We start from the raw sequence: 13,917 nt of genomic DNA on the forward strand, positions 1-13,917 counted from the left end.
AGACCCCGCGGCCTGAAGCCTTGGTTCTAGGCCAAGGCACAGGCGCGGTGACCTTGGGGATGTCCCCGCCCAGGACTCAGGGCCCGGAACTCGGCGTCTCGGGGGCGGGGAGGGCGTGCCTGGCGGGACAGCGCGCGCGGAGGAACGGCGGGCGGTGCTCCTCGGGTAGGCCCCCCACACATCCCCTCGGCTCAGCCCTGCCGGGGCCCGAACCCGCGCCGCCCGCCGTGTTTACATTCCACCCGCGCCAGCCACGCGGCTTTTTGCCGCTCCAGCGCCGCTCGGCGCCGCCCCCGGCGCCCGCGGCCCGCCCCTCGCCGCCGCGCGCCAGACTTCTCCCGCGTCCCGCCCGCCGCCCCGCCCCGCGTCCCGCGCCCCGCGCCCCGCGCCCGGCCCTCGGCGCGCAGGCCCTGTCACTTGGCCCCGCCCCCTCCGCCGGCCCCGCCCCTGGTTCCCCGTCCCTGCGCCTCGCTGGCCGGCGCCGTGGAGGGGCGGGTCCGGGGGCGGGGCGAGGGACGGGGCGGGACGGGCTCTGGGTCCCGCGCGGCCGCTGAGGGGCTGGGAGCCGCGGCGGGGCGGTGCGAGGGCGGGCCGGGGCCGGTTCCGCGCGCAGGGATTTTAAATGTCCCGCTCTGAGCCGGGCGCAGGAGCAGCCGGCGCGGCCGCCAGCGCGGTGTAGGGGGCAGGCGCGGATCCCGCCACCGCCGCGCGCTCGGCCCGCCGACTCCCGCCGCCGCCACTGCCGTCGCCGCCGCCGCCTGCCGGGACTGGAGCGCGCCGTCCGCCGCGGACAAGACCCTGGTGAGGCTACTGCCGCGGGCTGCGGACAGGGACTCCTGGGGCCCAGACCGCGCCGGGGAGCTGGGTGGGGGCGGGGTGCGGCCGGGTCGCGGGTCCCCGGGCGGCGTCGCGGGGCGCCCCGGGAGGGTGCTGAGAGCGCGGCGGGGTGGGGTGGAGGGGACACTGAGGCAGCCCGCGCCCCGGGAGGCGACGGGCCGGTGAGGGCGGCGGGGGCGGCGGGACCCCGGGTCGGGGGTCGGCGGGGGCCCGGGTCGCGGGTGACAGGCCACCCCGCCATCGGCCATCTTCCTGGCCCGCCCGGCCGCCCGCGCGCAAGGGGGGAGGGGTGCTGGGCCCGCGGCCTGACCCCGCCGCCGCCTCACCCCGCGCCGCCCCGCAGGCCTCAGGCCGGAGCAGCTGCATCATGCCGAGGGAGCGCAGGGAGCGGTGAGTGCCCGCGCCGCGGGGCCGGACGGGACGGGACGGGACGGGACGGGTGGCGTGGGGGAGGGGCGGCCGCGGGTGCTCACCCGGCCCGGTGCCACCCGGGTCCACAGGGATGCGAAGGAGCGGGACACCATGAAGGAGGACGGCGGCGCGGAGTTCTCGGCTCGCTCCAGGAAGAGGAAGGCAAACGTGGCCGTTGTGAGTACAAAAGAGACAGGTTGGGGAGCATCCCCCGCCATCTCACCTGGGTACCCGACTTGGCTCTGCCTACGGGGGCGGGGGTCCCTTGGGCAGGAACGGAGCTCATAACCTGATCAGCTTTCTCTTCTTCTCTCTGTTTTTGTCTTGTTTGGTGTGTTTCCTTGGGGTCATGGGGGTGGCTTCATGTTAGTTTTTGCAGGATCCAGATGAAGAAATGGCCAAAATCGACAGGACGGCGAGGGACCAGTGTGGGAGCCAGGTAGGTCCGCCCGGGGTTGGGCCTCTGTGGAGGTCCTTCTCCCCCTGGGTCACATGGGGTTTCATGCTGTCTTGTCTCTTGCTGGAGACACTCTGGTGAGAGTGAACTTCTCTAATGCAGCCACAGCCCATATGGCCCAGCACTGTACCTGTCAGTGGGCACTGGCCTCTGCCAGTCCTGGGATTCCAGGAAGCTTGGTGTTCCTGACTGGCACCGTCTGAGATTACAGATATGTGCCTAGCCTGGAAGAACCAGAATGGACATCACAGTATTCAGTCCTCCCCTTCTGCCCAGGAGGAAACTGAGACTCAGTTAGAGGAAGAAAGTAACCCAGAGTCCTGTGCCATCCAGGGGCAAAGTTGGGCTCTCGGCCTTGTCTGTAAAAGCTGGTGAACTGGGGGAGGGTTCCTGGGTGTTTATAAGCAACAACTTTCCCCCTATCTACACCTATTTTTCTTGTCATGGTGTTTAAGGACCTCCTCCGTCTTCTGTAGGTCAGATTTCAAATTCTTCTCCTCTTTCTGGCCCTGGAAGTTCTTATAGCCCCTCCAGCAATTACCTGCATTGATCCCCAGCTCAGCCTGCCCTCAGCAAGAGTATCAGTGGAACATTCAGTGTAATGATAGGTGGTGTCTCAATACATTTTTTTTTTGACTGCTTTTCTTTTCTCTTCTTAAGGAGTTCCTGCCAAATTTCCTGCATGCAGTGTGATAATCATTATAATATCAGAAGTTTCTTGCAGAAAAAGCTTGTACTATCTCTTTACTTTCAGAAATGGCTGGAGACTGTAGTTATGGCTCCAGTGGGGGAAGCAGCCTATCTCTAAACTAGCTGGTCAGGCCTTCTGACTCTATCACAGATAAACGCTGAACAGAAACAGTGTTCGACCTGAGTGCAGGGATCCCAGCTAGGTTAGCAGAGAAGCCCCTCACTTTGCAGAGCAGCAGCCAGGGTAGTTCGTCTGGAAGCGTGAAGGGTTTCAACGCAGTGCGCGGTGTTCTAAATAGCAGTTGTCACTGCATGTAAGGTCCCCCCAAATAAGCATTTCTGAGGAGGGTCCACTGACTATTGAAGAAAGGGTTGCTGATTTCCTTTTTCATTCAAAGAAATCATTTCAGAGACGGAAATGAGACGGCATATCCCAAGGTTTTTTTTCTTCCCTTAAAGTACATTCAAATCAAGCAAGTTGATTTTTTAGGTATTATAAAATGAATTCTGACTTTGTGAAATTCAGGATTGTTTATTTTCCCAGCTGTGTTTTGAATAGAAAAGAAACTTCCAGCTGAAGATGAAGCAGGGCCGTCCCTGTTGCATTCTTGGAGTTTTAGAAGTGTGTCTGTTCTCAAGGATAGCCTGAGCAGTGACGAGGGTGCCTCCTGGGACGGATTGTGGCTCTGTCCCCTGGCCACAGCGTGGATAGCTGTGCTGCCGGAATAGCCATACCATTTCCCACTAGAAGGCATTTTCGTGGTTATCCAGAGATTAATGGCGACAGATTTCTATACATTTTGTAGAGTAGATAGCTTAAACATTAGCTGTCTATGTATGGAGCAGTATCTTTGTTATTTCTTTGTGGAGCTTCATGAAACTAGAACTTGGGGGTACAACAGAACCTTTTTCCCTGCTCACATACAGAACTTTTCTCTGGAGTTATCATAGTTCCCCCCAGTACGACAGTCTTGAGCTACTTGGAGCCATTGTGCTGAATTCTTGTGTAACTGCTTCATCGAGACCACATGGAAGCTTTTAAATTTTCATCTTAGGCTGCTCTTAATGAAAAGAATACCCTTTTATCTAAGATCTACTTAACACATTGTTTAATTTTTTTGCACAAGACTCAATCTTTCTATTGAAGTGGAATCCTGGACTGTTACTTTTCAGAAAATAATCCTATGTAAGGAAAAAAGTGGTATGAGGAGTTGGAGTGGTTAGGAATCCCGTTGGTCTCTTATTGTTATCTCATTCTTTCCTAAATAAAGTCAGACGGATCTTGCTTTGAAACTTGGTGTACACTCAAGTTAAGGACATAGACTTAATTATTCTACCTCATCCACTGGTCCCTAAAAAGGCTAACTTTGGAAACCATTTGTCTGCTGATGGTTCACCTAGTTTGGGAACTGCTGCTGGACTCATCTATGTCCAAAGGCCTGCTCTCAGATGTGCCAGCCATCTGGCTGTAGAGGGTGGCACCCAGCATTATGCCTTCAAGACTAGAATTGATTCTTCCTGAATGAAGAACAACTTACAGCGGTTGTAATGTGACCCTTTTTGAGTTAAGGAAATGCCACCCGCACATGGTACTAGAACTGAAAGGAAGCAGCCTTGCTCGCACAGCTGTTGGCAGGAGCTGTCATGGATAATTTGCATGCCCAATTCTTTGTACATTGGGTGGGGAAGAGCTTTATCTGGCTTTGCTCTTCTAACTGAAAGTGCTTGGGCTTCCTCTGAAGGCGGCCAATGTGTTGTGGTCGCCACTATGTGCTGTGTCTTCGAGGTAGCACTTACAGCCCGAGTTTCCACTTTCATTTATAGTGACCCCAGTTGTCTATTTTGTTCTTTAGTCAATGTTAATGGTCTCTGCTTTTTTTTTTTTTTTTTTGGGGGTGCGGGACAGAGTCTTGCTCCGTCACCCAGGCTGGAGAGCAATGGCGCAATCTCGGCTCCCTGCAACCTCCGCCTCCCAGGTTCAAGTGATTCTCCTGCTTCAGCCTCCCGAGTAGTTGGGATTACAGGCACCCGCTACCACACCCGGCTAATTTTCGTATTTTTAGTAGAGACGGGGTTTCACCAGGTTGGCCAGGCTGGTGGTCTCTGCTTTAAAAAAAAAAAAATGCCAGGTGCGGTGGCTCAGGCTTGTAATCCCAGCACTTTTGGAAGACAAGGCAGGAGGATGGCTTGAGTCCAGGAGTTCGAGACCAGCCTGGACAACATGGCAAAACCCCATCTCTACAAAAAAATACAAAAATTAGCTGGGTGTGCTCGTGCATGCCTGTAGTCCTAGCTGCTCAGGAGGCTGAGGCAGGAGGATCGCTTGACCCCAGGAGGCAGAGGTTGCAGTGAGCTGAGATTGCACCACTGCACTCCAGCCTGGGCAACAGAGGGAGACCCTCTCTCAAAAAAAAAAAAAAAAAAAAAGCCAAGTCTCAGACTTTCATATGGCTTCCATGCTAGTAGGATTGTTACCTGCCTAATATCTTTAGCAAAGTTACTATTTTATAACTTTAAAAATCAAACAGACTTCTTAGAGTAGGAATAGCTTTAAAAATGAAAATATTCTAAATGGACTTTAGTGTTTTTCACATATTGAAAATCGAATACATATCTGAAACCTTTAAAAGAAAAGCACAGTGCTTTGGTTTCTAATAGTTCCTTATTTTATCAGGTATTTGAATTACCCTGCAAGACTCAGGAGATTCAGAGGTCTTAAGGAGTGTCTAGGCTAGCTTCCTGTAGACTTCATAGTATGACCTGTGACCATCACTTGATTTGGTTTTAACTAGGTGGATGTTCATTCTGTTTGTTTCGAGTTAAGGAAAAGAAAAAGTCCTTTATTGTTTAACATATTTGGCTATTCCTGCAACAAAAAGAAAATGTCACATTTGATGAGTTTTTGTTTTAAACTGAGGGGACTTTAATACATATGGCAGCCAATTTACATTTTTGATCTTTTTTTTAATATACTTTTAAGTTTTAGGGTACATGTGCACAACGTGCAGTTTAGTTACATATGTATACATGTGCCATGTTGGTGTGCTGCACCCATTAACTCATCATTTAACCTTAGGTATATCTCCTAATGCTATCCCTCCCCCCTCCCCCCCATTTTTGATCTTTTATACTAATGAATGTGAAGTGCTTATGTAAATATTTTTATTGACAGTTCTGTTTTACTTTTAAGAAATTTTAGTAGATGCATTGTACTCATTAAAAACTTTGAGTTGTGACAAAAAATATCATAATGTATCTTCTTGGAAGCACTTTCAGAAGTCACGCCTAGTATCTTACTGAGTTGCAAGTGAATTTGTAATGTTTTTGGGTAATGTAAGAGCTGTTTGCATCTTATCTCACCTCTCCTGTGTATTTTTCATTTACAGCCTTGGGACAATAATGCAGTCTGTGCAGACCCCTGCTCCCTGATCCCCACACCTGACAAAGAAGATGATGACCGGGTTTACCCAAACTCAACGTGCAAGCCTCGGATTATTGCACCATCCAGAGGCTCCCCGCTGCCTGTACTGAGGTCAGTGCCGACTCTGCCACATGGCTTCCAGGTCTCTTACTCCATGCTCCCCTTTATCCCTCATAGCATGGACGCATTCTTACCCCTTTGTGGGCCTCATTTTTGTTGTGTGTTTTGTTGTAGCTGGGCAAATAGAGAGGAAGTCTGGAAAATCATGTTAAACAAGGAAAAGACATACTTAAGGGATCAGCACTTTCTTGAGCAACACCCTCTTCTGCAGCCAAAAATGCGAGCAATTCTTCTGGATTGGTTAATGGAGGTGAGCTTGAGTCTTCCTGTTCGCTTCATGAAAGCACTGAGCATTTCCAGCATTTTTGTGTATTAGGACCTCTGTGTGGTTTATTCCCTTGACATGTTCTCCATCTCTGAAGCTATATGGTATATTTTTACTGTGGTGGTCTTTCTGTTTTGCTTGTATTCTTAGCAAGAATTTCTGAAATCTTTTTATCCTTCAGATGTTTTAAAATTGGCATCTAATTTTTTCCATCCAAGTTTAAATAATTGTTAAGATTGTATTTTCCAGTAAATTGTAACTGTTAACATTTGAGCTTTGTTCATTATGTTCATTAAATTGCTTTTTTTTTTTTTTTTTTGAGATGGAGTCTTGCTTTGTCACCCAGGCTGGAGTGCAGTGGCACAATCTCGGCTCACTGCAACCTCTGCCTCACGGGTTCAAGTGACTTTCCTGGCCTCAGCCTCCTGAGTAGCTGGGATTACAGGCGCACGCCATCACGCCCAGTATTTTTTTTTTTTTTTTTGAGACGGAGTCTTGCTCTGTCACCCAGGCTAGAGTGCAGTGGTGCGATCTCGGCTTACTGCAAGCTCCTCCTCACGGGTTCATGCCATTCTCCTGCCTCAGCCTCCTGAGTAGCTGGGACTACAGGCGCCCACCACCACGTCTGGCTAATTTTTTGTATTTTTAGTAGAAATGGGGTTTCACCGTGTTAGCCAGGATGGTCTCGATCTCCTGACCTCGTGGTTTGCCCGCCTTGGCCTCCCAAAGTGCTGAGATTACAGGCGTGAGTCACCGCACCCTGCCTAATTTTTGTATTTTTAGAAGAAATGGGGTTTCACCATGTTGGCCAGGCTGGTCTTGAACTCCTGACCTCGTGATCCACCCACCTCGGCCTCCCAGAGTGCTGGGATTACAGGTGTGAGCCACCATGCCCAGCTAAATTGCTTTTAAATGTATTCACTGGGATGCATATATCACCTGTTTGATAGCTACTATCATAAATTGTAAACATATATGAACAAGCTTATCTTAAACAGGTCTGACATTGCTCCTTTTTAACTTCTTGGAATCCATTCCCTTTTCCACCATTCCCATTTATTCTAATAAAATATATTGTTCAAATCCTGGCTGGGCACAGTGGCTCATGTCTGTAATCCCAGCACTTTGGAAGGCCAAGGCAGAAGGATCCCTTGAGCCCAGGAGTTAGAGACTAGCCTGGGCAACATAGCGAGACCCCATGTCTTTTTTTTTTTTTTGAGACGGAGTTTCGCACTTGTTGCCCGGGCTGGTGTGCAATGGTGTGATCTTGGCTCACCACAACCTCTGCCTCCCGGGTTCAAGCGATTTTCTTGCCTCAGGCTCCCGAGTAGCTGGGATTACAGGCGTATGCCACCACGCCCGGCTAATTTTGTATTTTTAGTAGAGATGGGGTTTCCTCCATGTTGGTCAGGCTGGTCTTGAACTCCCGACCTCAGGTGATCCGCCTGCCTTGGCCTCCCAAAGTGCTGGGATTACAGGCGTGAGCCACTGCGCCTGGCCCTTGAGACCCCATTTCAACAAAAAATAAAAAATTGTCAGGGTATAGTGGCTCAGGCTTGTAGTCACAACTACTGGGGAGGCTGAAGTGGGAGGATTGCTTGAGCCTGGGAGTTGGAGCTTGCAGTAAGCTGTGATAGCGCCACTGCACTCCAGCCTAGGTGACCATAAGACTCTGTCTCAATTTTTTTTTTAAGCATATTTTTAAAGATATTTGGACCATTGGAGTGGCTTCTGTGTTTTGAGACAGAGTTGCTCTGTCACCCAAGCTGGAGTGTAGTGGTGCAGTCACGGCTCACTGCAGGCTCCAATTCCTGGGCTCAAGCAGTCCTCCCGCCTCAGCCTCCGCAGTCCTTGGGACTACAGGCATGAGCCACTACTCCCTGCCGATTTTTAATTTTTTGTTGAGTTGGGGTCTTGCTATGTTGCCCCGGCTGGTCTCCAACTCCTGGGATCAAGGGATCCCCATGCCTTGGCCTCCCAAAGTGCTGGGATTGCAGGTGTGAGCTACAGCACCCAACTCAAATCTTTTCTTGGTCCACACTATTTTATTTCTCTTTAACAGTTAATCAAAAGAACAAGTATAACAACATTTGATAGATAATGGTTAAACATAAAAGATGAGATTTTATTGGTAGTATATCTTACTGGGATGAACTGCGGTAGCTTATAGTTTCTTGATTAAGGGAAGCTTCCTAGACAACCTTGTAAGACTTGAATGGGTGAGAAGTGGGCTTTTCTTCTGAAGTGGAAGGACATCTCAGGCAGACCTGCTTCATGAAAACATGTAGAAGTTGAGTGTGTAACTACAGAAGTACCCCTCATCCTCGGGGGTACATCCCAAGACCCGCAGGAGATGCCTGAAGCCACAGATAGTACTGAGCTCTAGATATGCCATGTTTTTAATCCTCTACTTTCATGTTTTCACTTAAAGAAAGCACTTCACGGCTTCTCTTGGGCATTTCCAAATAGCCAGCATCACTACTCTTGCCCTGTGGGGCCATTATTCAGTCAAATAAGGGCTGCTTGCCTGAACACCAGCACTGCTGTGCTGTGACAGTCCATCTGATGACCTGTGTGCTAGTGAGTGACTAACAGGCAGGTGGCCTACTCCACGGGGATGTGCGGGCAAGGGGATGATTCACATCCTAGTCAGGTGAGGGTGGGACAGGCCAGAAGGGCCCCTCATTTAAAACCTATCAGTTGTTAGGCTGGGCACAGTGGCTCATCCCTATAATCCCAGCACTTTGGGAGGCCGAAGCAGGTGGATCACTTGAGGCCAGGAGTTCAAGACCAGCCTGGCCAACGTGGTGAAATACCATTTCTACTAAAAATACAAAAATTAGCTGGGCATGGTGGCGGGTGCTGGTAATTCCAGCTACTCGGGAGGCTGAAGCAAGAGAATCGCTTGAGCCTGGGAGTTGGAGGTTGCAGTGAACCAAGATCACAACACTACTTTCCAGACTGGGTGACAGAATAAGGCACCTCAAAACAAAAACAAAAACAAAAAACTATCAATTGTTGAGTTCAGGAACTTTGCATTTTATATTGTCCTTCACCAAAATCATTACAAGTTTTTTTTTTCCCCTCCCTCAAGTAAAACTTACTTGTTCTAAAACTTACTAAATATGTTTTCAGGTGTGTGAAGTCTATAAACTTCACAGGGAGACCTTTTACTTGGCACAAGATTTCTTTGACCGGTATATGGCGACACAAGAAAATGTTGTAAAAACTCTTTTACAGCTTATTGGGATTTCATCTTTATTTATTGCAGCCAAACTTGAGGTAAATAATTTTCAAATATTTGTTCTATAATGTGTGTTATTTCTCGAGCTCCACTGAGATTGGGGGAAGAGGTTGGCGCTTAGCCTATAGCACTCATCCTAAATTTTTCTAATTTGCTACCCTGTAAAGTTAAGACACATGCCAAAAAGAAAAAAAGGCTGGAAAGTGACCAGGAAGAGAAAAGTAGTGAGGGTATGGAAGACCTAGGTTCATGTAGTTACATTGAGCAAAAAAAAAAAAATGAACTTTGAACTAAGATAATAATTTTGGGCCCGGGTTGGTGGCTCAAGCCTATAATCCCAGCACTTTGGGAGGCCAAGGCAGCTGGGTCACTTGAGGCCAGTAGTTTGAGACATGGTGAAATACCATTTGTACTAAAAATACAAAAAATTAGCCAGGCGTGGTGGCACGTGCCTGTAATCCCAGCTATTCGGGAGGCTGAGGCAAGAGAATTGCTGGAGCCCAGGTGGCAGAGGTTGCAGTGAGTCGAGATCCTACCACTGCACTCCAGCCTGGGCAACAGAGGGAAATTCTGTCTAAAAGAAAAAAGAAAAGATTAAAAATTTGTGTATGATTATCAAAGGGTATATGGGCCCAACTTTCAAATGTGTTAAAGGTACTGAAAAGGGGATATTTCAAGAGTACCCACAATGAGTCAAAGTTCCATCCATTTATTTATTTAATGGTGGGTGGGAGTTGTGTTCTTTTTTTTTTTTTTTTTTTTACAACCATTGGTGTGGCTTCTGTGTTAATCCCATCAGTGCGCCCTCCCTCTTTCCATGCCAGGGTACTGAGAAGTCATTTTGGATGCATTATAAATTGAGACTGTTAGAGATTGGCTTTGGTGCTAGTGCCATCTTTTATTTCCTTTCAGGAAATCTATCCTCCAAAGTTGCACCAGTTTGCGTATGTGACAGATGGAGCTTGTTCAGGAGATGAAATTCTCACCATGGAATTAATGATTATGAAGGTGGGTTCCAGTGAATTTTCCGGCCATTTTTTAAATGCGTACGGCAGATCTTTTCCACCTGAAGTGTGAGTGCCTCTGGGAGGTGTTCTCCAGCTGGACACATTGTGGCATGGAACGTGGCTGCATTTTGAACTTCTTTTCTCAATCATCGGTCTCTTTTCTCTCTGTTTTCCTTTAGGCCCTTAAGTGGCGTTTAAGTCCCCTGACTATTGTGTCCTGGCTGAATGTATACATGCAGGTTGCATATCTAAATGACTTACATGAAGTGCTACTGCCGCAGTATCCCCAGCAAATCTTTATACAGATTGCAGAGGTAAGTGGCTCCATCACGTCCGTGGGGCCACCTTCCCTGCAGCTGGAGTGAGGAACTCTAGAATAGGCGTGTGGTGGCATCCATCTCAGCGTTCTTTTCTTCTCCGTAGCTGTTGGATCTCTGTGTCCTGGATGTTGACTGCCTTGAATTTCCTTATGGTATACTTGCTGCTTCGGCCTTGTATCATTTCTCGTCATCTGAATTGATGCAAAAGGTTTCAGGTAAGTTGGCTTTCCAGTGCATGCACAGACAAGGTGTACTAAGCTTACATCCAGTTGTCAGCCTCAGATTAAGCCCACGCTGTCTTCACTGCAGGGTATCAGTGGTGCGACATAGAGAACTGTGTCAAGTGGATGGTTCCATTTGCCATGGTTATAAGGGAGACGGGGAGCTCAAAACTGAAGCACTTCAGGGGCGTCGCTGATGAAGATGCACACAACATACAGACCCACAGAGACAGCTTGGATTTGCTGGTCAGTGCTGCTCCTTCTTTCAGTCCTTCTTGGCCAAATTCTTAAAACTGCCTAAATAGGCCGGCCGTGGTGGTTCAGGCCTGTAAACCCAGCACTTTGGGAGGCCGAGGTGGGCCGATCACTTGAGGCCAGGAGTTCAAGACCAGCCTGGCCAACATGGTGAAACCTTGTCTCTACTAAAAATAAAAAAATTAGCCGGCTATGGTGGTGGGCACCTGTAGTCCCAGCTACTCGAGAGGCTGAGGCAGGAGAATAGTCTGAACCCGGGAGGCGGAGGTTGCAGTGCGTTGAGATCACGCCACTGCACTCCAGCCTGGGCAACAGAGCGAAACTATGTCTCAAAAAAAAAAACTGCCTAAATAACCTGTTCACTTTTCTTCAGGCAGGCCCCAAATATCCTTGAAAAACTCCAATTTTAATTAATTGAAAAAGAAAAATCCTGGCAAATTGATGCTGTATCTCACTATCATATAGACTATAGAGTTTTAAAGTGCTCTTTGATATTTTTTTTTCTTTCACTCACCTCCGTAGAAAAAGACATAGTGGCCAGACACAGTGGCTTTTGGAGGCCAAGGCAGAAGGACTGCTTGAGCCCAGAAGTTTGAGACTAGCCCGGGCAACATAGGGAGGCCCTGTCCCTAAAAAATTTAAAAACTAGCCAGGCATGGTGGCACATGCCTGTAGTCCCAGCACTTTGGGAGGCCGAGGCGGGCAGATCGCCTGAGGTCAGGAGTTCAAGACTAGCCAGGCCAAAATGGCGAAACCCTGTCTCTATGAAAAATACAAAACTTAGCTGGGCATGGTGGCGGGTGCCTATAATCTCAGCTACTCTACTTGGGAGGCTGAGGCGGGAGAATCGGTTGAACCCTGGAAGTGGAAGTTGCAGTAAGCCGAGATCCCACCACTGTACTACAGTCTGGATGACAAAGCGAGTCTCCATCTTGAGAAAAAAAAAATTTTTTTAATTAAAAAAGAAAAAGCCTATGGTAATTGAAGCCCAAGGATATGTTCTACTCTAACGTGTTGTCCCTTTTATTCTTACCAACAGGACAAAGCCCGAGCAAAGAAAGCCATGTTGTCTGAACAAAATAGGGCTTCTTCTCCTCTCCCCAGTGGGCTCCTCACCCCGCCACAGAGCGGTAAGAAGCAGAGCAGCGGGCCGGAAATGGCGTGACCACCTCATCCTTCTCCACCAAAGACAGTTGCGCGCCTGCTCCACGTTCTCTTCTGTCTGTTGCAGCGGAGGCGTGTGTTTGCTTTTACAGATATCTGAATGGAAGAGTGTTTCTTCCACAACAGAAGTATTTCTGTGGATGGCATCAAACAGGGCAAAGTGTTTTTTATTGAATGCTTATAGGTTTTTTTTAAATAAGTGGGTCAAGTACACCAGCCACCTCCAGACACCAGTGCGTGCTCCCGATGCTGCTATGGAAGGTGCTACTTGACCTAAGGGACTCCCACAACAACAAAAGCTTGAAGCTGTGGAGGGCCACGGTGGCGTGGCTCTCCTCGCAGGTGTTCTGGGCTCCGTTGTACCAAGTGGAGCAGGTGGTTGCGGGCAAGCGTTGTGCAGAGCCCACAGCCAGCTGGACAGGGGGCTGCCCTCTCCACATTATCAGTTGACAGTGTACAATGCCTTTGATGAACTGTTTTGTAAGTGCTGCTATATCTATCCGTTTTTTAATAAAGATAATACTGTCTTTGAGACAGCTGGTTTTATGAGCTGTGTCTGGTAACTTAAGGTAGCAGTCAGCCTTAATTGTGGCTATATCAAGTTCTGTTTTTTGACTTCATACTTCTTGAGGCTCAAGTCTTTTTTTTTTTTTTTTTTTTGAGACAGGGACAGGGTCTCGCTCTGTCACCAAGGCTGGAGTGCAGGGGCACAATCTTGGCTCACTGCAGCCTCTGCCTCCTGGGTTTAAGCGATTCTCCTGCCTCAGCCTCCTAAGTAGCTGGGACTACAGGCGTGTGCCACCACACCCAGCTAATTTTTGTATTTTTAGTGGAGATGGGGTTTTGCCATGTTGGCCAGGCTGGTCTCAAACTCCTGACCTCAGGTGATCCGCCCATCTCAGCCTTCCAAAGTGCTGGGATTACAGGTGTGAGCCACCGCACCCAGCCTTGAGTCTTAACTCTTTTGGTCAAATACATTTTTCAATGTATTTGATGGAAAGAAAACTTTAGAAGTGGGCTTCAGGTGCAGCCTGTCTGCCTCCTGGTGCCCCCTGAGCTGGAAGTGAGGAGTCCACCTGGTATTTGTCTCACCACGCCCTGCACTGGTGGCTGCTCACACCAGGTTTGTTGGCCATCAGTGGTAGTAGTGATGAGGTAATGTCCACACCAAAGAGGATTCCTAGGTGTAACTTCCTTCCTAGGACTAGTTAAAGGCCATAAGGAATCTGTAATTAGCATGATTTAATGCTTTTTTTTTTTTTTTCCCTTACCGAAATCTTAGCCTAAAGAATAAGTGAATTTTTATTTGGAGAACTTTTAACATAGTAGCCTAAAACTGCTTTTAAGAAGAAAATGAGGCTGGGTGCGGTGGCTCATGCCTGTAATCCTAGCACTTTGGGAGGCCAAGGTGGGCGGATCACAAGGTCAGGAGATCGAGACCATCCTGGCTAACAGTGAAACTCCGTCTCTACTAAAAATAGAAAAATTAGCCAGGCATGGTGGCG

The 13,917-nt window shown here is 48.9% G+C and overlaps 1 protein-coding gene across 3 annotated transcripts; it reads left to right on the forward strand.

Annotated features, from left to right (window-relative positions):
• The first annotated feature begins 607 nt into the window (after positions 1 to 607).
• On the forward strand, positions 608 to 12,958 carry CCNE1 (cyclin E1). 3 transcript variants are annotated; one of them, XM_034945375.3, is made up of 12 exons: positions 608 to 801; positions 1,181 to 1,227; positions 1,338 to 1,425; positions 1,628 to 1,687; positions 5,782 to 5,927; positions 6,051 to 6,186; positions 9,337 to 9,483; positions 10,358 to 10,453; positions 10,632 to 10,766; positions 10,876 to 10,987; positions 11,082 to 11,239; positions 12,288 to 12,958. In XM_034945375.3, exons 2-12 carry the CDS (start codon positions 1,205 to 1,207, stop codon positions 12,411 to 12,413), a joined length of 1,227 nt encoding a protein of 408 aa, XP_034801266.1. In that variant the 5' UTR covers positions 608 to 801; positions 1,181 to 1,204; the 3' UTR covers positions 12,414 to 12,958. The 3 variants fall into 3 exon arrangements, with proteins under 3 accessions (XP_034801266.1, XP_034801267.1, XP_034801264.1); XM_034945373.3 differs by having other exon boundaries at positions 611 to 801; positions 1,619 to 1,687; XM_034945376.3 differs by lacking the exon at positions 10,632 to 10,766 and having other exon boundaries at positions 1,619 to 1,687.
• The last annotated feature ends 959 nt before the right edge of the window (positions 12,959 to 13,917 follow it).

The sequence above is a fragment of the Pan paniscus genome, chromosome 20 (assembly GCF_029289425.2).
Source record: "Pan paniscus chromosome 20, NHGRI_mPanPan1-v2.0_pri, whole genome shotgun sequence".
NCBI lineage: Eukaryota > Metazoa > Chordata > Mammalia > Primates > Hominidae > Pan > Pan paniscus.

Bases quoted from the DNA above. Each gene is read 5' to 3' on its own strand.
- CCNE1 (XM_034945373.3), top strand. From the start codon at position 1,205: ATGCCGAGGGAGCGCAGGGAGCG. The intron at 9,484-10,357 runs GTAAATAATTTT...ATTTCCTTTCAG, and splicing joins TTATTGCAGCCAAACTTGAG to GAAATCTATCCTCCAAAGTT. The intron at 11,240-12,287 runs GTCAGTGCTGCT...TCTTACCAACAG, and splicing joins GAGACAGCTTGGATTTGCTG to GACAAAGCCCGAGCAAAGAA.